This window comes from Panicum virgatum, chromosome 7K (genome assembly GCF_016808335.1).
Source record: "Panicum virgatum strain AP13 chromosome 7K, P.virgatum_v5, whole genome shotgun sequence".
Lineage (NCBI taxonomy): Eukaryota > Viridiplantae > Streptophyta > Magnoliopsida > Poales > Poaceae > Panicum > Panicum virgatum.
The window spans coordinates 51581076-51603156 of NC_053142.1; the positions used below are offsets into that span (position 1 = coordinate 51581076).

Below are 22081 nucleotides of genomic sequence, written 5' to 3' on the forward strand. Positions count from 1 at the left end.
GGACACGCACGGGCGGATATCGGCGTCAGAAAGTATCTATTCCAACTTGTAAAGTGAGCCACGCTACTGTACGTTTTCTGGGTAGCACGCCCAGCGCCCACGTTGCCTATCTAAAAAATAGATAAAATCTCTCCAAAATATCTCACTCCACATTTCCACCTGTAAGTACGTGGAGAAAAAGCGAGAAAAAAAAAGGAGCGAAAAGCGCATAGGAGCACACCGAGGCCCTGGTTCTCTGTGTTGTGTCAGTGAGTGTTAGAAAATTTTGACCGCTAATTGCGGTATTAAATAAAGTCAATTTACGAAACTAATTTTAGAATCTCTGCGTTAGGAATCCTGAAGAATCTAACGAGAATTTTGACCACGTGATTAGAGGATGGTTACTGTAGCATTACTGTAGCCAATAATTGATTAATTACCATCATTAAATTCGTCGCAAAAAATTATATCTATCCAAAAAAATTTACAAATAAATTTCATTTAGTACTCCATACATACGAGATTTTTTTCTCCACTTACGTGGCTTAGGAGAACCGGGCCCGAAATATCTACCCTGTAACCGTCGACCGGTCACTACCTCCCTCCCGCCCCTCAACTCATCACTTCTTCGTCCTCTCAGCAGATCCTCTCCCCCTCAGCATCATCCCCTGCCATCTCAACATCCCACTGTTCGGTTGCCGTGAAGCAGCCATGCCAGCGCTTCTCGTGAACACCACCATATCGGTCTCCCCCGCCAGCCCATGGCTACTCTCCTCGCGGCCCACCACGACACGGCGAGCTAGCAGTGGCACTAGCAGTCGCCACAGGTGCCGAGCCCAGGCATCCGGCAGCGGCACCAAAGGCGACGGCTACAAGCCGGGGGGCGTCCGCGGGTCGTGGGTCTCCGACTACGACCTGTACGAGCTGCTGGGCGTGGAGCGCTCCTCGCCGCAGTCGGAGATCAAGGCGGCGTACCGGTCGCTGCAGAAGCGGTGCCACCCGGACGTGGCCGGCGCCGCCGAGGGCCACGACATGGCCATCGTCCTCAACGAGGTCTACGCGCTGCTCTCCGACCCGGCCGCGCGCCTCGCCTACGACCAGGAGCAGGCGCGCCGCTCCGAGTTCGCCGGCTACACGGGCCGCCCGCTCTACTCGTCCTGGCTCGGCGCCGAGGCCGAGCGCCGCGCGGTCTTCGTCGACGAGGTGCGCTGCGTCGGCTGCCTCAAGTGCGCGCTCCACGCGTCCAGGACCTTCGCCGTCGAGTCCGTCTACGGCCGCGCCCGCGTCATCGCGCAGTGGGCCGACGACGAGGACAAGATCATCGACGCCATCAGCACGTGCCCCATCGACTGCATCTCGTACGTAATCTCTTCATCACACGCGCGCACCCGGATAAATCTTCATCCGAGACCATCGAGAAATTTCAGTATTTGAGATTCTGATTGGTTTCTGCCTGCGCGTGTTCAGGATGGTTGAGAGGTCGGACCTGGCGGCTCTCGAGTTCCTCATGTCCAAGCAGCCGCGCGGCAGAGTCCGCGTCTCCGAAGGCAACGCCGTGGGAGCTCGCGCACCAAACATCTTCAACGAGGTCGCCAAGTTCCAGAAAAGATTCGAGGAGATGAAGCACACATCCACAACAAGAGAATCCCAAGTGACGTGATTGATCCTAGAATCTAGTTTGCCATCTCCTCTGGCGTCGAACTGGTCTGAAATCTGAATTCTGCATGGCGCAGGAGTCAGAGACAGTCAAGCAATCCAGGACTTCAGCCGTGCACACCATCAGATCCATGTCAAACTGGTGGTACTGGTGCCCATTCGGGTCATCGGCGCCGGCCACCATCGTCCTCGCTTCGCGCCTCCTGCCGCCGCCGTCGGCGGCATCATCTTCTAAAGCCGCTGACCCGTGGCGGACAGACTCCAAGAAGCCGTCGCCGCCCGGCGTAAAACGGAAGGCGCGGCGACCGCAGCCCCGGCGCACGCCCACCGCGACGACTACTGGACGCCGCAGCTGAACCTGCCATCGTCTGCCTCTCCACCAAGCATTCACCAGAGGGGAAGGGACGCTCCGCAAGGGCACAGCCGCAGGCGACGAGTTGCTGCCGGTGAAGCGACCGCCGGGCCAGCGACGAAGGGTGCAAGCATCGACCTGACGGCGCCGTTGCTGCTGGGCATCATCTCGGCGGGGTTTGTGGGTTACAACGGCGAGGAGATGGCCGGAAGCGGCAGCGGCGGCATTCAGGAGCACTTTGGAGGCGCCATTGCTCTTGGAATCGTGAACAGCTTCGAAATGAAGGTCATGTTGGCCGGGGTGACCTGGTTCATCATCGGCGCTGCTATTGCCGGTGTGATCCAGGTGCTTGGAAGAAGACAAGAGGACATCTGAAAGTAAATGAGCAATGAGCATGCTCGAAACGAATGAATTCATGATAAATGCGTTCACTCTCCGACTCTCGCAAATGATCAAGCATTTGTGGTCATACATAAGTCTCACACGGTCACATCACATATCCAAATACTACTACTCTCATGGCAACTGGCAACTAAATTGTAAGATAGCTTCAGGCCAGGGCAGCTAGGACCCCCACCTAGCACTCCACGGCGAGCATGAGAGGCTCTGCTGCCGGCGCGTGCCGATGGCGGGAATAGGCTCCGGGGACGGCGTGGTGATAGTAGGCGGGAGCACTGGTGTAGGATCGGCGGCCGCATCGTCAGCTGATGTCTTGATCCTCCGGGCAGCGGCGGCGAGCAGGATGGCACCCTTCTTCACCCGGAACGAGCGCCCAGCCGGCGAGCAGAGATCTTCCCCATCATTGCTGATAACAAAAAAAATGAAAATATTAATTAGTACACCACCATAAAGATGCACGGAGCATGAAGAAATCAAAGCACAACATGGAAAAAAATCGTAGTGCCACACTGATGAGATGAAGAAAAAGCCGAGCACACATAAAAAAAATGGAAATAGCCATAATACATAAAAAGAGAAAAAAGGAGCGGGAGAGCCAAATGAATCGAAAGATTCATGTTTGGTTCGGGAAGAGATCATAAAATTATAAACTTAATGGCAACATAATCTATTTTCATTAAAAAATTTATTAGATAATCGAAAACGGAGGATCTTAAGTACCATTCGAAATTTGGAAGAATTGCATAGATGGACCCTTGAACAACTCAAAAAAGCTCGGATTCGATTACAGAAAGTCGAACTAGAAGCAGATGAGTATCGAATGAATGGATACTCTGAAATAGAAGAGAGAAAACAAATTTGATTAATGACGTCGTGAGGTGAGCGGGCTGCGGCGGTTCGATCACTAAAAGGCCCCGTTTGGTTTGCACATCTAGCGCTATAAGGGAATCTAGCAGGCATGGAGTACTAAACAAAGTTTATTTGTAAAATATTTTCACGGGTGGGTGCAACTTTGCACGACGAATCTAATGAGCCTAATTAATCCATGATTGGCTACAGTAATTGTACAATAACCATCCTCTACTCATGCGGTCAAAGGCCTCATTAAATTCATCTCGCGAAGTAGCACAGAGATTATGGAGTTAGTTTTGTAAACTGATTTTATTTAATACCTCTAATTAATCGTCAAAGTTGACTACAGTACCCTGTTCTAGAAAACCAAACAGGCCAGTTTGGTTCCCTAGCGCAGCTTGTGCTACAAAGAGAATCTTGCATGCATAGAATACTAAACGAAGTTTATTTGCAAAACCTTTTCACAGATGGGTGCAACTTTGCGCAACGAATCTAATGACCCTAATTAATCCATAATTAGCTACAGTAATGATACGATAAACATCATCTAATCGTGCGGTCAAAGGTCTCGTTAGATTTGTCTCGTGAAGTAACATAGGGGTTGTGGAGTTAGTTTTGCAAAACTGCCTTTATTTAATACCTCTAATTAATAGTCAAAGTTGCTACAATTTCTAGCATAGCACAAACCAAACAAGACCAACAAGGAGAAAGATGGTTCATGACTTTGAGCAGAATTAACGCTACGGATATTACAGTAGTCAGTCTCACCAAAGCAGAGCACATGTTTTGGATTGTGCATAGATGTCGCTGGCACAAAGCAGCATGTGTTTGCAAGTTGTTCCTCACCCTCGTGCTGCAGATGCATGATCTTTGTCCTTTTTATTTAAACGGTAGATCAGATGTGGTGATCTACCAACACGTGGATGGGTCTCATTGCAACATGAATCAGAGCTCGCGGAAGAGCTTGGCTTAGGAAATGAAGGCGCATGTTCAAAGGGTTTACAAACAGGATAGCCCACAGACGAAATTACGCTACATACAACTACCAAGAATTTATTTTGAAAAGGAAGAGCAAATTTCATTAAACCAAGTTAGTAGCATAATTTCAGGTATTTAAGGATTGGCGGCATGAAAAGGCGCCCTCAGCACCAGCATTGATTAAACACGCAAGGGAGAACACAACCAACAGTCTTTCATAGTTTCATCCTCATAAGCTCCGAGAAAATTTTCATTGCCTTGCAATATTAATCAAAGACAATCCAGGTTACTACTCAAATAAGCCATTGTGTTGTGCCTACAAAAACTTTTGAAGTTCGGTCATGACATGCTTAAGCTTAACAATAAAAAAGTACTCGTTGTCACAATTGGTCCTTCTGAATGACACCAATCACTAGACCAAATGAGGGGAAATATGGTTCTTGACTTTGAGCAGAACTGACACTACGGTTACTACAGTCAGTCTCGCCAAAGCAGCGCCCATGTTTTGAGGGGCTTCCGTCGCAAATATCAGAACAACTGCCCCATCTCCTGTAGCCACTCAGATATTGACAATAACGTACTTGTCTAAGGTTCCAAACACTTCACCAACGAGGATACCTCAGGACCTGTTCTTAGGGGGTTTGACCTTGTATATGCGCACTATCCAGTTTGAAGTTGTAAATGCCTCCTCCAAGTATTCAAGCTTTATATCTTTGTTGCCAATCTCTACTCCTCGAACACGATCATATCTGCATTGCAACCAGAAAAAAAAAAGGCAAAAAAAAGAAGAGAAAAATATGAGTAGTACTCCCAAATCAATTAGTAGCTACTAGCTAGTCTAATTATCTTGATCATCTGAAAAATAATCCTGTCATCAGTAAGGAGGAAGCATACTTCTAAGCCTATATGACAAAAGTCAACAATCCCTACAGGATGATGAATTATATAGTTATTGCTGAATTATCAAAAGTACATCTTGAACTTGTTAAGGAATACAAGAATGCCCCGTGGCAATGTAAAGACTTACCCTGGAGGTTTTCCATATTCCGTGGTAAGTTCTCCAAATCGATAGTAACAAAGCTTGTACCTGCCAAACAGAGGTTATGGTAAGTTCTCCATATTCCGTGGTCAATTTGAGTATTTCTAGAGGTGCCATTTGGAAATAAATAAAAAAGCAGCTTCCAGTAACTAATATTCCTGAGAAAAATCTAATAAAAATACAGGTATGGGCAGAAAAAATAAAACACACCATTTCAACTTAAGTTTGACTACCATGCCCTTACCACAACAAGCCAAAATAATGCATCTTCTACAGTTATGAGATCAAACATAATTTCCTTATAGAGACATTGAAATGCTATATCCCCATTAACAAACTTTGGCCATGCTGTGGATACTACAGATATACCAACTTGATACAAATAGGTGACTGTATTGCGTCTCAAAAAGTCATATATTAACGAAATGCATGAGATATGATTGGGCAAGAATGAGAGCAAGCAATACAAACAGTAAAGTTCACCAAGCAAATTGTTCACTTATTGATGTTTATTGAAATTTATCAGTAATTTCTTTCATAGGAAATGTTTCACTTATCACACAGAATTCTAAGTCCTTTGCTTGTCAATATATCGAGAACTTACATTAGGCAGTTCAACATTTTTGGTGCTGCACCCTTATCAACACGATATTCCCCGTTAACAAGGTAATCGGGCTCTTTGATTACAGGAAAAACACCTCCACCAATACGAACCATCCATAAGAACCTGGTAAAGAGCAGCTAAGTAAGATAAGGTGTTCCTCACAAAAGAAAATGTAAGATAAACTGTTTTGCAGTTCACTCATCAAAGACAAGGCCTTTCAAACTGCATCATGGTTAAGTGGATTAGCTTACTTATTAATGTCATCTGAAGAATAGCCAGTAACACCTCCAAATACAACAAGCACATAATTCACGTCCAGTGACTGCATAATCTCATATGCTTCATCTTCATAAGAAGACATTGCACGCCCAACAGTAGCTATGTGTGTGTTATTCCATGTGTTGTTGTCAACGATAACAGTTCTGTTACCCATGGCTGTAATTTGGTACCCATAGTCCCACCAAGACATAATCTTGGCATCAGGAGGAGTGTTCTGACGAAGCCAATAGTATGCCTCACGATAATCATCAAAGATGACTCTTCCACCATTATGACCCCTTGCGGCCAAAACTATAGATGGAGAAGAATAGGCCTCGGATGTCACCCAAGTGCAGTGTATGGCATACCTACTGAGCAAGTAAAAAGCACCCAGAAGAAGAACAATAGCTGCGTTATGTTGGAATGGCAAAGATTGATCAACCGCTCCCTGTTTACGCATGAGCCAATGTCATTTCAAATTTCAATACTTAAATAAAATTCTTCAGTAAATCACATTGAAAAAGATCAAATTTGAGCTGTCGCAACAATAAAAGTAAACATCTTATTCCTGTTAAAATATTTCATCTTTGCAAGTCCTAAATCAAGTACAATCATGACTTGAAACAATAGGGATGCAATTTAAGGAGGTGACTGAGAACTGCCCATTAGGTACCCATTTGCAAACCAACCAGTGACCCTTTAAGACCCATCAGTCATTCAGTCTCATCAAGTATGTTAAAGTATGAATAAGCTTTCCACCTTTTTTTAAAATAGGAGGTAAAATGTCAAAACAGGAATTGTACGAGCAGTCAACAACTTGATCAATATCAAAAGGGCTGAGCCTTTTGACAAGCTCACTACTAGATTTGCAGCTGGACTACAATATCAACATAATGCGAATAAGATAAAAAGAGAATAGAGTACCTTTGCAGCTGCCTTTGAGCCAGTTGTTTTTCCAGAAGTAGCCTGGGGACTTTTGCTCTTTGTCCGGATCAAGGTGGTCAGATTTTTAATTGTAGCAGATGCAGCAATGGCACTGATAAGGCAGACAGCTGGTGCTGCCACAAGAATTAATCGAACCATCACTCCAGCAAAGTACATACTCGTGAGGCCATACATAACAATAAATATTGTGGCATCTGACAGGCGCTTGAAACAGAAATAGAGGCCAGCTGGAAACAGGAAAAGGAGGATGTGGAAATCAAACATGAATGATGACCATGCTGTTGGCTGATGCTCAGAGACAGACGCAATGATTGGTATATGGTCTTTTGCATAGGTAGGATCAAGAAGGGAGTAAAACCGCCCCGTCCAAGGGGAGATGTAACCAGATGCAGTACCAATTCCAAGAGCCAAGGTCCCAACAGTAATCACACATGTAAGAGTAATTCGAAGGAATGACTTGAATAGTCTTGCATCATTCAGCAAGTATTTCACCCAATCCAAGAAGAAGAAAACCTGGAAAAGGAATATTTTCTTTTAGCACTTGTGTATATTTAAAGAAAGTACAGAAGACCTTCAACTAGAATCGATAATTAGGCAAAAATATATTAAGGACCTGAACGCCATCTACATTTTTACTAAAATTGAATCAAGCAACAAACATCACATTACAGGTGGAATGGATGTCATTTCAATAATCAAGTGTTGCCCATTTTGCCTTTACTAGCCAGATACATACCCGACAGGCAAGTGTCCTAATGGAAGCATAAGCAGAAACACTATCTAAAGTCTAAAGATGCATAAAATGGTACCAGTAGTATCTGATAATGTTGACAGAAATTATAGGAATCTGAATGCATTTTTCCAAATCAGCAAATCTTGATGTATGCTGCAGTCAGCTTAACGATTTAAAGATCCTAAAATGGCATTTACTTTGATCTCACCCTTCAAATCAAGTTTCACTATTCTAACATGTCAGCCATCAAACCGTTCCGGTGTTTCAAATATCTGCTATGATTTACCTAGTGCACAAAAAAATGGGTGTGCATTTGGTCTCAATTATCAAATTGCATTAGTCCATAACAACATAAGAGTGTCCGAATGAAATTTACCTGCAATAGGAAGAAGACTCCCATAGCGGCCATGTGCTCCCCAGACTGCACATGCTGGAACCCAACGAAGCGGATCTGCATCGCAAGCAGCATCCCAAGCACATACATGCAATTGTAGGCCACATAGAGTCTCTGCGAGTACCTCCCGGTGACAAGCAGCACGAGCACATAAAGCGGGACGAGATTGATAATGAACACGTAGCCTCCCCATGCTGACACCATGTAGAAGTACCCGAACGCCGAGGCGAGTGCCCAGGCGAGCGATCCCGTGTTGACGGCGCGCACGAAGAGATAGAATGTGAGCAGCAGCGCGAAGATGGCGACGCCTTCGTTGTCGTAGGAACCAGCGACGGAGCGGGAGATGTACCCCGGGACGATGGCGATGAGCGCGGCGGCGACGAGCCCCGCCCCGGAGTCCCAGATCTCGCGGCCAAAGGCGTAGGCGACGAGCGTGGTGTTGGCGGCGAAGAAGGGCGCGGTGAGGACGCAGACCTCGCGGATGTGGACGGCGAGGGAGAGCGCGCGGAGGAGGCGGTGGAGCAGCGCCGCGGTGACCATGAGGCCCGGGAAGAGTGTTCCGCCCACGACGCGTCCGAGCGGGTACCAGCTCTCGAAGTCGAACCAGTTCCAGAACTCGCTGAAGCCATTCTCGGAGAGGAAGAGCGTGGTGCGGTAGTTGAAGTAGGGGTCGAACTCATGGATCATGGACTCGTAGCGGAGGACGGAGAAGAGGCGGACGGCGAAGGCGAGCACGTAGATGAGCGCCAGCGCAGAGACGCGAAGCAGGAGCTCCTGCTGCTTCGTCTTGAGCCGCAGCGACCGGAGCGGCGCCGGGAGGAAGTCCAGCGCGGTGGTCGCCATGGCGGCGCGGCGACCCGGGACGCGGAGATCTGGATGGGTCACTAGGGTTTCATGCGCGCGCGGCGTGGGGCGGCGGGGGTTTAGCGTCGAGTTCGTTTGGTTTGGATCTGAGATCAGGGGACGGGGAGGACGATTGCGGAGGCGGAGGCGGAGGCGGAGGCGACGGCGAGCCCCCGTTCGGGTCGTGGATCCTACTGGTGGATATCCATTTGGAGGATAAATATTCTGACTGGTGGGACAGGGCTGGCCGGCCGAGGCAGTTGTCCGACGTGGAGTGGAGATCGCTTGGAAGGGCATCTGTGACACTGAAACCTGGGTCCCACTGGAGTCGGAGCATGCGTTTGGCTGAATGGGTAGTAGACCACGTGGGCTGAGGCGGCCGCCGACGGCGACACGGTCACACGGCGTGCACCGCGGGAAATGATCGTTTAGATCTCTGAACCCAGTGGCGCTGTATTCTGTAGTAGTGTTTAGGGTGTCCCTACATGTCAGTTGCGGAGGTAGCTTTGCATGACCCAGAAAGAAAAATAAAATTTGTGCACTAATTTGAGGTATAGAGATCCAAAATGCATTTCGATGACCACTTCTAGATCAGATGGAATTACAGTAGTAGAGCAAGGCTAATACAGCCAACTACTGGCTATATGGATTTTTTGTAATTTTCTCTCTGCCCATTCATGGTTGAACCCTTCACTATTAATGCATGGCTCACCCATCTCTCTCCAATTTTTTTTGACTTTTGTGCATAAGCGGGCTGTAAGTTTACAATCGCTTAACGTATAGCCATATATAGGAAAGGGAATCAGACTAGCCAAATTTGAACTGGAGTTGATTATGAACTTGCTGAAATGATCTTAGGGGTAAGTAGATGGCAGCAGAGGCTAAGAAGACGACTAATCTATGGGGAGAAAACAACGAAGTAGCAGATCAATGGCCGGACCCAAGGCGAAAAGCAGTGAGTCAGTGACTGTGTTTTTATAAAATCTTACAAAGTGGCAAATTGCATCCTTACAAGGTGTAGGATTTCAGTCATCACGCTTAAATCCCATGCCCAAAGACCAAAACCAAACCAGCTGCTCTGTAGCATAGTACACAAAGAGAGGAGCAAACTTATTGTTGAAAGCATGATACAATTCAATGCAATCAAGTTTACACAGAATCACAAAGACTGCTGAACCAACTGATGCTTTACCTTGATTCCTCAATTCTAAATTCTAGAAGAAAGAAAAGCTATTTTATCTGCTACCAGAACTCCGAACACTGCAACAGATCAACAGCACACAAAAAAAAGTCAACAATACTACTGGTCGTTTTTATGCTTTGCTGCAATAAGCCCTTCAGTCCACCAAGGAGGGCATGTGCCCTAATAATGTATCATCCACAACTTAGTGACCAGGAGTTAGGCATACAATAACAATGCAGCCCATGCTTTACCACAGAACACAAATTTGGTTGAATAAACCAACTCAGCCACAAGTTATGTGCAGAAGAATTCCATAATTGAAGGATGAAACATTATAAGTATATAACTCCAGGAGCCAAACATGGCCAATCCTCAGGTCACAGATTGTACTTAACATGTGTATGTATGACAAAAAACTACATGAAGAAACCAGAGGTGCATTTTACCTTCAATGGGTATTATCTACTGGTACAACCATACAAGTTAAGGAAAAAAAAAGAGATCTCTTCCATGCAAAGTAGTGATAAGAATAAACAGAATCTAAGCACTTCAAGTTATAGACCCATGCAACAGAAAGATTATCCAATTGCAAGCATCCTATCCAATACAGAGCACAATTGCGACATATCTGAACATTTGGTTGGACCCTTTCTGCAGAAAGCCTTGATCACATTAGCAAAAATCCTACTATCTAAAACCAGTCCTTTTATTTGGATATCATCAAACAGCTTCAACGCCTCACGTGTATTTCCACTCCTAACCAACCAATATGTTAAATGAGCAACAGGCTCCGTAGGGTAGCCATCATCGATATGCCTGACAAAATTGGCAGCCTCCGACCACCTCCCGGACCTGAAGAGACAATCGACCAGTGTATTATATGTGATGGTATCTGGGACAATCTTCCCTGCCTCCATATCAGCAAACAAAAACACAAGCTCATCCTTCTTTCCGGCCCCATAGAACTCATGGATGAGAATGTTACAAGTAACAGTGTCCGCCACAAACCCCTTGCTGCTGAACACAAATTTGGCAAACTGAAACTTGCCAGCTCGGCACAGACATGAAATTAAAATGTTGTATGTCTGCACATTGGGTGTTATGGGTTTCTTGAGCAGATCTGTGAACAGCTTTAGGACACGTAGCCACTTCCCTTTCTTGGAGAAATGATCCATGACTGTGTTGTATGTCACGACATCAACCAGAAAGCCAAGCTCTTGGCACCTCTCCAGCACCTCCTTGCCTGCCCACATATCAAGATCCTGTGCGACGTGGTCCAACAGTATATTCAGACCAACTACTGTCAGCTGTAGCCCCTTTGCTACCATAATTTCCAGCTGCCGAAATGCTTCCTTGATGTATCCAAACCGGCAGAGCCCAGCGATGTATGTGCTGTATGTGACTGCATCTGGCACCCACCCATTCCGGTCACTCTGATCAATAACCAGCTCGACAGCATCAAAATCCCCCACCTTGCATAGCCCCTGGATGTAGATGTTGTAAATGACAACATCAGGGAGGCATCCGGAGCAACGCATGGAGTTGATGATTGTGTCTGCCCCTTGGATGTCGGCATTATCGCAGAATGCCTTGAGGATCGGCGCGTATGTATGTGGTGTGAGTGGGTAATTGAGGGCACGCATTTCGTCGAGCAGCTGGAGGGCGTCGGCCAGGCGGCCGGCGCTGCAGAAGGAGAATATGAGGTCGGTGTAGTCGATGGGGGTCGGCGGGAGGCCGAGGCGGGACATCCACAAGAGGACAGAGTGCGCGGCTGCGGGGAGGTGGAGGTGGGAGGAGTAGACGTGGAGGAGGAGGGAGAAGGCGGCCCGGTCGGGGGCGACGCCGTTGGCGAGCATGTCGTCGAAGAGGGACGCGGCTTCGGCGGGGCGCCCGGCCTTGGTGAGCGCGGACATGGCGGAGGTGTAGGAGACGGCGGTGGGCGCGCAGGCGGGGGAGGAGAGGCGCATGCGGCGGAGCACCCGGAGCGCCGCGTCGGCGTCGCCGTCCCGCGCGAACGCGGCCAGGATGCGGTTGTAGTCGTGGAGGGTGTGCGACGACGGGGAGGAGGAAGCGGCGTCTGAGGCCGTCGTGGTGGTGGCGGTGGTCGAGTGCGGGCGGTGGGCGCGGGGGAGGAGGCCGCCGAGCGTGCGCATCGCCGCGCGCACCGCGGCGGAGAGCGGAGCGAAGGTGGCTGCGGCCGGCCATGCGCCGGCGGGCATAGAGGATGGCGGAGGCGGGGTGATGGGGACAGAAACGAATTTGCGGCGGGATGTCTACGGCAATGACCATTGACCGGAATGCTACGAGTTGGAAGGAAGATGGTCCGAGAGATCTGTGGTGCTACGCACGGAGTTACTTACAGGTAGAACACAAACAGTTCAGGCGTGGCAATTGGTACTGAAATCATCGGCAGATGCAATCATGTGATCGCTTTACGGGGGATCTTATTGTGCTGATGGATCAAAACTCTGGATCCGATTACAGTCAACTACTGCTCATAGAGGTAAATAACGCGATAGATCAAACAGATGCAAGTAAAAACAAGTGTTTATTATTATTGAGCTGTGAGGCTAACCAGGATGAATGGGGATGCTTGGAGCTTACAGTCACACAAACGTAACAGGTTAACACTTCACAGCCAGTCAGCAAATTGCATTGTTCTTCGAACAATGGCGGTCGCAAAATCAATTACACGTGGGTAAAACTCACACTAAATCACACGAGCTCACACCATATAGAGGTAAAAGGAACAATGGAATGTGGTATCAGCAGTGGTTAGCATCTGTACTACCAGCAACTATTGTGTCAAATCCAGATGCGACGAGTCTCGGAAGCTAATCACGAGCAGCTCTAGACTCGAGCATCCTAATGGAACTAAGCTATAACTATAGCACGGTACTCAGATAGATCCCATGGTACCCTAACAGTGCAAGTGCAACTACAGATTTCCAATTATGTTTCTTGCTCACCACGTCGGAACTCGATAAGATCAGTACTACCATGACCTATCATCTGACGATTATGTAAGTCTTTTTGCCCCGTAGGCAAAAATCACGTCAAGTCCTGGACAGCGGCTTCGCAGATTTTCCATGATCCATCATTCTGCCTCCTCAATATGTACTGAACTTCGTATGTGCTGCAATTACAACCATGCAAATATGATCACCAAGTTTATCACAAATTCATCCTAGAGAAGAACGCAAAAGAGTAATCAACAGCAATGATTTAATACCTGTAATAACTGGGTTTCTTTGGCTGGGAGTCATCAACAAGCTCAGCCGCTTCCTCAAGCACAACATCAATTTCCGCTGCTTCACCAGCACCTTCATCCAAGATTATCTCAGCTCGAAGAACATTAAGATTTAACAATACAAATCTCCAATAGCAGGACTGGTCCTTTGCCGATAAGGCTAAATCTTGCCACTGCACCACAAGATGGTCTTTAATAATGCACATTAAAATAAAGAAAAATATCAGTGCATATGAAAACCACAAAGTCAGAAAGAAACAAACCTTAGATAACATTGAACCATCGAGAATCTCAGGGAGCATTTCAATTTGATAGTCAGGGCCAAGAGCTTCAGATTTTATGTCTTGCCACTGTTTTACAAGTGCTTCTGCTTCTTGAAGATCCATCTTTTGCTTGTGAACAGCAGTGATATCACTGGGCATTGGGTATTTCTCTCTTTCTTCACTATTTGGATAAACCCTATCACTCAGCCAAAGCAATTTTGACAAATTTTCAAAATGCTTCCTGATACTGCCGGTGATAAAAGAACCTTTTGGTGCAGATGCTTCATCCAAGGACAATGTGGATGCAGATTCTCCACTTGGGTTGGCATATTTCATGTGTCCGAACTGGAATCTGAACAATTTTAATGTGCCAAAAACAATAAAGCCTAGGAGTGCACTATAGGCAAGCTTTCCCATAACATCTCCAGTTAGTCCCCATACTTCCAATGTTCTGAGAGGATGGGATCCAGGATTGCGCTTTAGGGGAACAGATGTTGTTCCTGAACCATTTACTTGCCTATCTGTTGATGAATGGAGACCCAGGTTAGTAGGTGCAAGTTGCTTAACAGCCTCCCCCAAATGGCTGTTAGGGCTCAATCTTGGGGTCTGCTCCCCTGAAGCTCTGTTGCATGATGATGCACAAGACGACGGCTGAGAGCTCAGAAGAACTAATCTTGGGGATCCCAGTTTCTGCTTGGAAGTGTTAAGGATGCGTTTGGGAGCTCCAAAAAAGTTGGCCTGTCATAAGAGGTTCAGAAACTAAATTACTTCATTGAGATTGTGCAGGTGATTACTAAAAGTAGTTTACACGAACCAAAGATGGCAGGCAATCTTTTGTATCTGCAAAACGAGAAAGCGCCACATCCTTCAGCCACAGTTCCTGGTTATAAAAAGTTGTCCACCATGAGAAAGATTCAATCATGATAGATACATTATAACTGCAGAGATGGAGAAAGTCGTATAGAATAGTAAAGCTTCTTTGCTCTGAAGCATACAATCAACAGATGTAACATACCAGTGATTGATTGACAGTAACCTTGTCACTGCTGTCTTTCTTTTTATCTAACCCATAATTCTTTGAATTTGAACTTCCATTACTCTGAAGCTGCTGAAGCTTTTCAAAAACTGTGGTGCCAGTTTCCTGAGAGCTAATAATTAGTACTAGTAATGTGAGGAAATAAAACTAATAAAAATAACTTGACATAAGCTTATCACCTCTCCAAGAAGATATGAGCAGAAGGATTCCTCAAATTTTAGGTCTGTGCTCTCAGATGCAACTAAACATTCGCAGATAGTTTTAGCTTTCTTGATCTGCACAGAGGTAAAATAAATTTAAGACAGCAACTTCTATAAGCTATGAAGCAGGTGAGAAAAAGAGGATACCAATTCAGTCTGGCGGGTTGAAAATCCAAATGCAAGGTGGGCAAGCATTGCCACATAGAGGCAGTTGAAGTCAACCACCACACGCTGGCTCTGTGACTCCAATGATCTTTTATTTTTACGAGTTGTAGCCAAAGTATCCCAAGAAAGTAGATCCATGATTTCAGTGGCTAATAATTTGTTCATTACTTGACCCAAGAAACAAGGCCAGTCATGGACTCTACAAGATGATTCAACATCAAGGCCCTGTCTAAGCAATTCACAGAGAGCTGCAATAGCACCTCGCCTGCGTTCAGAATTTTCAGGAGTCTGAGGCAAGCTTAAAAGCTCCAAAGTGCAAGCAGGTGCAAGCTCTTCAAGTGATTCTTCAATCTGGATCACCCAATGAAATAAGTTACTACATAAATTTATATTTAGAAGAAACTGCTCAAGTAGAAGTAACAATATTTTACCTGTTCAAGAAGTGGCATCTTCTCCAAAGATGGTTTCCTCCTTAAAAGGTATTGAGCACGTGCTAGAGCCTCAAAGCCAAGGGAAACTTTACTTTTCTCAAAGCAGGCTTTTGCTATAGAGCACTACAAAGAAAAAAAAACATGAAATCATCTGAATGTGCCAAATAGGTTAATGTGCATTTTATCAAGCAGCTTTAAAAATGGGGGGAAATTCCTTATGCAATTCTTACTTCTGCTAATGCCATTGCAAGAAGTATGTCGTGAACATAAGGTTTAGAATCAGAGCATCGTAAAGCCGCTTGACCGATTTCCAAGACAAGCTTTTCTTCTCCAACCTGCAATGGTACTGCATATCTTACATTGATGACAAACAATATCCAGTACTGCAAGTGCATGATGGTAAGCTAAAAATGCATGTTTAAATTTGATAATTGGAATCCTAACATATCTTTTGTGTTTGGTCCTCAAAGCACAAAGTGCATGCTGAACATACAAACGAGATACATTCCCTATATTTAAATACACCACACCATGATCCTAAAGATGTTAACCTGGCTATGCCCTCTTGTGACTACTTCAGAGCTTAGGAACATTCAACTAATGAAATTTGTTCCATTCCTTATTAAATTTTTAGTTCTTAAAGCATGGTCACTGTAACTATGAAATCATTGAGCATATCCACCAGTAGTGAAAAGTCTTAACCGAATGATACCAGCATTAACTTGATAATGGCACATTAGTTTTACGAGAAATGTTTGTGTCATACATTACCTCCTGCAGGACACATAGAGCAGCAGGCAACCAGCTCCAAGGTATATGAAGAGAGGATCTAGGTGGAACCTTCTCCTTTATGCTTCCTGCGTAGTCTTGTTCAAATAGAAGTTTATCTCTCACATCTACCAGAAGAGCCTGACAAAAAGCAGCACCCAAATGATACTTGCATCCCCTCATCAACTAGACCACACAATATCTTAATAGTTGCAGAAATCAGTCAGCGACCTGTCTGAAAGTGGAAACCTCAGCTGTGTATCCATCTTCTATCCCAGCAATTTTCAACTCCATTGCCGCCTTCACAATCTCATCCTTCTCAGCCTTCTCTGTAACGCCTAGAATCTGCATATTCATTTGAAAAGTATGTCAACACTTAATACGAAAGCAACTGGTCCAATCACGCCTCGATTGATAACAACCAACCATCAGTGCCTGTTCCAAACATTTTACTCTTATAAACGAGGGAAGCAGGAAGCACATAAATTACAGGTGCAGATTTTAGAAGGCATTTTTTGTACTGATTGACTTTGAATTACAATGGGAAAATTCCGACTCAATCTGTAACTTGGACCGGCAATGGGCTGAACCAGATCAAGCGACGATCAGTACAACAGCGGAACGGGAACGACATTTCCAAAATTGCGATCGACAAGCAGACCAGGTGACTCAAATTATTCACCTGATAGCAAGTGACGGGGATCTCCACCATCGGCGCAGCGGGAGCGTCCTGCCTGCTGCCCTCGGCCGCCACCGGCGCGGCCTCCGCCACCCTGGCACGCACCAACCCCGCAGCCGCCGGTCGCCGGCCGCCCGCCAGGAATCCACCCGGCGCGGCGGACGCATTGCCGCTTCCGACCCCCAGACGCCGCGTCGAGACCGCCTGGTGGAGCGCCGCCGCGGCCGCAGAGGCCACCGTCGGCATCACCATGGCCGGGACCGAGAACCAACCCTAACCGGAGGCCTCCATGTGCGGAGCTTTTGGGAGAGAGATCCGGTGCAGTAACTGCACGTGCATTTGTGCCGCTGACGTGTGGACCCATGCGCCGTGGGGTCCACACGTCAACGGCACAACTGCACATGCAGTTACTGCACCGAGCTTTGGGATGTGAGTTTTACATGTATACCATGGTCCCGATGTCCATACCACTAAAAAGTTTGATGACACTTCTGTATCATCGCGTTTTTTCGTTTTGACGTCTGTACCATTTCATCCACCATCCGTTAGAAACTAACAGATTTAGAGCTCTGACATGTGGGCCTAATATAGTAAATTGATCATTTTGCCCTCCCAATCTCCTCCCCGTCGCCCTGCATCTCCTTCTCCCCGTCGCCGTCAGACTCCTCCTCGCTGTGCCCGATCTTCCCGGCCTGCCCATCCTCACGAGCCGCCGCCGCCAGCACCATCCGTCGCTCGCCCCCTCGCGCACTCTCTTGCTCGCCCCCTCCCTCGCTCACCCTCGGACATCGGCCGCCGCGTGCCGCCGCGGGGCCGCGGCGAGGCCGCCGCACAGCCGGGGCGGGACCGCGGCGAGGCCGGCAAGGCAGGCAGATCGCTGCGTCACCGCCAGCAAACCCGATGGCGCTCGTCGAGGCCAAGCATGCTGGCGTGTCCATCTCCAGCACGGAGCTCGCGGACCCCTGTTCGTCGTCGTCCTCGACAACGTCGAGACGCCCATCCGCCGGAGGGCAGGGCGCCGCCAACGGCTCGTCGTCGTCCTCGACAGCGTCGAGACGCCCATCCGCCGGAGGGCAGGGCGCCGCCAACGGCTCGTCGTCGTCCTCGACAGCGTCGAGACGCCCATCCGCCGGAGTGCAGGGCGCCGCCAACGGTGGAGTGCAGGGCGCCGTGGCGGCGTCCGCCGCGGCCGCGGGCGCAGGGCGCCGCCGGGCAGGTCATCGCGCCGAGGATGCCCAGGGCGGCTGCGGCGAGGGCGGCGCGGAGAGGTCGGTCGGGGCGGGGCAGCCGCGCGGCCAGGGCGCACACGGCGAGGGCGGCTGCGCGCGGGAGCGCCGCCTCGGGCAGGCCTCCGCCGGCGCGGGCCTTGCCGCGGGCAGGCCTCCCCTAGCGGGGCGAGCCGCCACCGCCGCACGCGCGAGCCAGGGAGAGGGCCATGGCGCCGCACGAAGCTCCGCTTCGGTGGGGCCATCGCCGGCGCCGAGGCGGCGAGCTCGGTGCTATCCTGCCGCTGCGGGCCGTGGCCGCGCCGCGCCCCTGCACGCGTCCCCACGGGCCGCGATCCCGCAGCACGCCGAGCGCAGCACCGCCGAGGTCCTCCGCTGCGCGCGAGTCAGGGAGACAGAGGAAAAGAACCGTAAGGAAGAAGAAGATGATAAGTGGGACCCGCTCGTCATTGAGAGGAGAGAGTTTAAGCAATTTTAGCATCTAAGGGTATAATGGTCTTTTCGCAGCTCCATTACCCTCCGTTAGTACTCCTTCCGTCCAAAATGGTACATACGTCAAAACGAAAAAACGCGATGATATAGAAGTGTCACCAAACATTTTAGTGGTATGGACGTCGGAGCCATCTTTTATAATGGTATACATATAAAACCCTCGTTGATGTGGGAGGTTTTTGTGGGGGGTCGGGGTGGGAATAAAGCTGGAGACGAAGGGAGAAAGCGTCAGTGAAGGAGTGGAGGGGGGAGGTGTCGTGACGGCGAAGCCGGAGGCCGGAGCGCTGGAGGGTTGCGGCCTTGCGGGGGCGATGGATCGCGCTTTCTCGGTGGACTTGGTCCACGCGCGCTTTGTAGACGTGGCATGGTACATGTTGGACGATTTCAGCTGCTGACAGTGACATGCCTCTTTTTTTTTGTCTTCTTTCCTTCACCTTTTTTTTCTTGGCCTAGCCAAGGAATTTCATTTCCATTGTTGTCTTAGTAAAATGGTCCGATATATTTCGCAAAAAAAATGGTCCATATTCTTCTGAATTTATATGGAACAGGCATCTTGGATGTAGTGCTTGGTTCATGCACTGAACTGTCCTTGATCCTAGGGAAGGCACAAGTTAACAAGATCCATACAAAAAAAAAGTCATTTTCTCAATGTCGAGAATCAGCTTACATTGTAGGATTGTTTTTTCCACAAAATTTGTATCCTCGAAAACGAATCTTCTTCGTTGGACGAAAGGTTACATCTTATCTTCCGCTCACAGTGTCACGCCTTCCTCCGCCAGAATTTCGGGAGGACGTTAGTCAAACAAACAGAGCAGAACGGGCCGCTCGTGTTCCGTTCCGTTTCCCCTGCAGTTTTTACTGGGCTGGGCCGAATTCCGCGCCTCAGAAGATGAGGTGGGGGGGGGGGGACGAAAATCTTATGCATTTTCCGGAAGTTTTTTTGGCACCTTCCAGCACAAATCTCGCCCTGCTATTTGGCACCTTCCAGAAGATTCCTCCTACCCCCTCCCCACTTATCGGCATCGCGCAGCCTGCGCTCCGCTCCGCTCATGGCGTCCACCCTCGCGCCCAGCACCACCGCGTCCACCCTCCGCTCGCCGTTCTCCTCGGTCCCCCGCGGGACCCGCCTCCCGCCCACGCTCCGTCTCTCGCCCGCCCAGCCCGCTTCGGCTGGCTGCCGCGCGGCGCCAGGCCGGCACACGTGCCCGCGCGCGCGCGTTCGGTGCGCCGCGGCCGTGAAGTTCATCGCGCAGGGCGAGTTCGCGGCGGAGGTGCTGGAGTCGGAGCTGCCCGTCCTCGTTGACTTCGTCGCCGACTGGTGCGGGCCGTGCCGCCTCATCGCGCCCGTCGTTGATTGGGCCTCAGAGGTATACATTACTCTGCTACTTGCCTGCTTCTTGACAGAAATGTTCATACGATGGCCTTGACAAATATCTTAAAGGATTGTTTCTCCCTGGATATAATGAATGATGAAAGATTTAGCAATTTCAAAGAATTTAGCACATGTTCGGTAAAATGCCAATTAAAGCCACAACATCAAGTGGCAGCCCCATAAGCGATAAACTGACATATGAGATCAAGTGGCAGCCCCATAAGATATAAACTGACATATATATGACATAATATCAAGTGGCAGCCGCAATATAACACGTACAGTTTGTCAGTTTGGTTGTGATAAGACTCCATAGGCAAAATGTTTTATAAGAAAGTCAGCCAATCATGTTTCAGTTAAGTCTTCCATTGATTTTCTAGACCAATTTAAAGAAGTGTCAAACTATGGTTAAAGTCCTTACGGCTTTAGGCTAACATTGCTTATTGGAAATCGAACATGTCACACGATGTTATCCTAGCCTGCAGCTACATTTATTTACTGTCACTCCATAGCCTGTTGTTTTGGCTATTGCGAACAACCTCTGACTAATTGACTAATGTGCAGAGATATCCATGTATGCGAGACAAAGTTTCTCTCTTTGTTTTTAACAAAGGCAAACTACCCTGTTTTTATTTACTGGAGCGAAAACAAGTAGTTCAAAGGATATGTAGAAACTTTTAGGGACAATTGTATAACTGCCCTTGTTTTGAGCTGTAATTGCACGTTTGCCCTTATTTTTTTAACTTTGCATGTTTACCCTTGGTTTTCAAAATTGAAGGCACCGTTTGCCCCTGTTTCTTAACACCGTGAGCTGGAGCTCAATAATAGTGCTAAAAAAATTTCGCAAAAAAAGAAAAAAAAGAAAAAGACTATACTACCCTTATCCAAAACACACAACTCCTCCCATTCTCTCTGTTTTGCTTCGTGACCATTCACACGGCCGGCGGCGGCGTCGTGATGGGGGGCAGCGCCTGACGGGCCCAGCAGCGGGCGGGCACCGATGCGGCGGCAGGCGGGCGGGGGCCGACGCGCCTCGGGCAGCTTGACACGGCGGCAGGCGGGCGGGGGCCGAGGCAGCTCGGGCTGCTCGGCGCGGCGGCAGGCTGCCGGGGACCGGCGCGATGGTAGGCGGGCAGGGACCAACGCGGCTCAGGCTGGTCGGCGCAGCGGCAGCGGCTGGGGGCCGGCGAGGCGGCAGGCAGGCGTGAGCGGTGGGTGAGATGTCGAGGGCATTTGTGTCTTTTCAGCTTGCACTTAACACTGTTAACTCTCTTTCACGGAACAGGGGCAAGTGGAACCTTCAGATTCAAAAAACAGGGGCAAACATGCAAAGTTAAAAAATTAGGGGCAAACGTGCAATTACAGGTCAAAACAAGGGCAGTTTTGCAATTGACCCAAACTTTTAACTATGGTTGTTCAACATAATGAATCTTACTAGAGGAAACGCCATGGTAGATCATCAGAATTGCCAGCTTTCATAAACTGAAATTTTGTGAAGCAGGAATATGATGGGAGATTAAAGATTGTCAAGATCGATCATGATGCAAATCCTCAGTTGATTGAAGAGTACAAGGTTTTTGGTCTCCCAACACTCATTCTCTTCAAGAATGGGCAAGAGGTACCAGGTAGCCGAAGAGAAGGTGCAATAACAAAAGACAAGTTCAAGCAATACTTGGAGCCTTTCTTAGCGACAACTGTAGCTTAATATCAGTGCCCGCAGTTTAAGCCCTCAGAATGTCGATGGCATTGGCTTGCGCAAAGCATCGGGAATGTTGAAGAATCCCTCCTTACATGAGCAACATTTTTTAGTTTGTAATTAACTACACCATCTTGCTTGACTATGTATGATTGTCATTGGCAAATTTAGTATATATAAAGAGCTGTGATGAGGATGTATCAACTAATTTTAAATGGCTAATATTAAGCAAGTTCATTTTATGATATATTTGTGCATACAGTGGTTTGCGGTTTCCCAAATTGTATG

At 48.1% G+C, this 22081-nt stretch overlaps 5 protein-coding genes and 1 pseudogene across 5 annotated transcripts; 3 read left to right on the top strand and 3 right to left on the bottom strand.

The window, feature by feature from the left end:
* Window positions 1-564: 564 nt before the first annotated feature.
* Window positions 565-2456, top strand: LOC120642101 (annotated as a pseudogene).
* A 1966-nt stretch (window positions 2457-4422) lies between these two features.
* LOC120642103 (dolichyl-diphosphooligosaccharide--protein glycosyltransferase subunit STT3B) lies at window positions 4423-9205 on the bottom strand. The gene is made up of 6 exons (XM_039918505.1): window positions 8172-9205; window positions 7042-7575; window positions 6111-6565; window positions 5860-5982; window positions 5244-5303; window positions 4423-4965 (listed from the first exon to the last, which is right to left on the bottom strand). Exons 1-6 carry the CDS (start codon window positions 9030-9032, stop codon window positions 4836-4838), a joined length of 2163 nt encoding a protein of 720 aa, XP_039774439.1. The 5' UTR covers window positions 9033-9205; the 3' UTR covers window positions 4423-4835.
* A 1327-nt stretch (window positions 9206-10532) lies between these two features.
* On the bottom strand, window positions 10533-12625 carry LOC120642105 (pentatricopeptide repeat-containing protein At1g63080, mitochondrial-like). The gene has a single exon (XM_039918507.1). It carries the CDS (start codon window positions 12432-12434, stop codon window positions 10794-10796), a length of 1641 nt encoding a protein of 546 aa, XP_039774441.1. The 5' UTR covers window positions 12435-12625; the 3' UTR covers window positions 10533-10793.
* A 180-nt stretch (window positions 12626-12805) lies between these two features.
* LOC120642104 (plastid division protein CDP1, chloroplastic-like) lies at window positions 12806-17315 on the bottom strand. Its single transcript, XM_039918506.1, has 12 exons — window positions 17011-17315; window positions 16560-16673; window positions 16332-16469; window positions 15791-15895; window positions 15561-15683; window positions 15112-15480; window positions 14944-15039; window positions 14744-14869; window positions 14543-14608; window positions 13729-14466; window positions 13448-13638; window positions 12806-13351 (listed from the first exon to the last, which is right to left on the bottom strand). The coding sequence occupies exons 1-12, from the start codon at window positions 17257-17259 to the stop codon at window positions 13267-13269; spliced, it is 2400 nt and encodes a 799-aa protein (XP_039774440.1). The 5' UTR covers window positions 17260-17315; the 3' UTR covers window positions 12806-13266.
* Window positions 17316-17907: 592 nt separating this feature from the next.
* Window positions 17908-18711, top strand: LOC120640390 (spidroin-1-like). Its single transcript, XM_039916219.1, has one exon. It carries the CDS (start codon window positions 17908-17910, stop codon window positions 18709-18711), a length of 804 nt encoding a protein of 267 aa, XP_039772153.1.
* Window positions 18712-19662: 951 nt separating this feature from the next.
* Window positions 19663-22035, top strand: LOC120642107 (thioredoxin X, chloroplastic-like). The gene is made up of 2 exons (XM_039918510.1): window positions 19663-20092; window positions 21599-22035. The coding sequence occupies exons 1-2, from the start codon at window positions 19775-19777 to the stop codon at window positions 21800-21802; spliced, it is 522 nt and encodes a 173-aa protein (XP_039774444.1). The 5' UTR covers window positions 19663-19774; the 3' UTR covers window positions 21803-22035.
* The last annotated feature ends 46 nt before the right edge of the window (window positions 22036-22081 follow it).

Excerpts from the sequence above, each read along its gene's own strand:
- LOC120642103 (XM_039918505.1), bottom strand. The coding sequence starts at position 9,032 with ATGGCGACCACCGCGCTGGACTTCCTCCCGGCGCCGCTCCGGTCGCTG. Across the intron at positions 7,576-8,171 it reads GAGTCTTCTTCCTATTGCAG|GTTTTCTTCTTCTTGGATTG; the intron begins GTAAATTTCATT and ends TTCCTTTTCCAG. Across the intron at positions 4,966-5,243 it reads GAATATGGAAAACCTCCAGG|ATATGATCGTGTTCGAGGAG; the intron begins GTAAGTCTTTAC and ends GTTGCAATGCAG.
- LOC120640390 (XM_039916219.1), top strand. The coding sequence starts at position 17,908 with ATGGCGCTCGTCGAGGCCAAGCATGCTGGCGTGTCCATCTCCAGCACG.
- LOC120642105 (XM_039918507.1), bottom strand. The coding sequence starts at position 12,434 with ATGCCCGCCGGCGCATGGCCGGCCGCAGCCACCTTCGCTCCGCTCTCC.
- LOC120642107 (XM_039918510.1), top strand. The coding sequence starts at position 19,775 with ATGGCGTCCACCCTCGCGCCCAGCACCACCGCGTCCACCCTCCGCTCG. Across the intron at positions 20,093-21,598 it reads TCGTTGATTGGGCCTCAGAG|GAATATGATGGGAGATTAAA; the intron begins GTATACATTACT and ends TTTGTGAAGCAG.
- LOC120642104 (XM_039918506.1), bottom strand. The coding sequence starts at position 17,259 with ATGGTGATGCCGACGGTGGCCTCTGCGGCCGCGGCGGCGCTCCACCAG. Across the intron at positions 15,684-15,790 it reads TTGCAATGGCATTAGCAGAA|TGCTCTATAGCAAAAGCCTG; the intron begins GTAAGAATTGCA and ends TTTTCTTTGTAG. Across the intron at positions 15,481-15,560 it reads AGATGCCACTTCTTGAACAG|ATTGAAGAATCACTTGAAGA; the intron begins GTAAAATATTGT and ends TGGGTGATCCAG.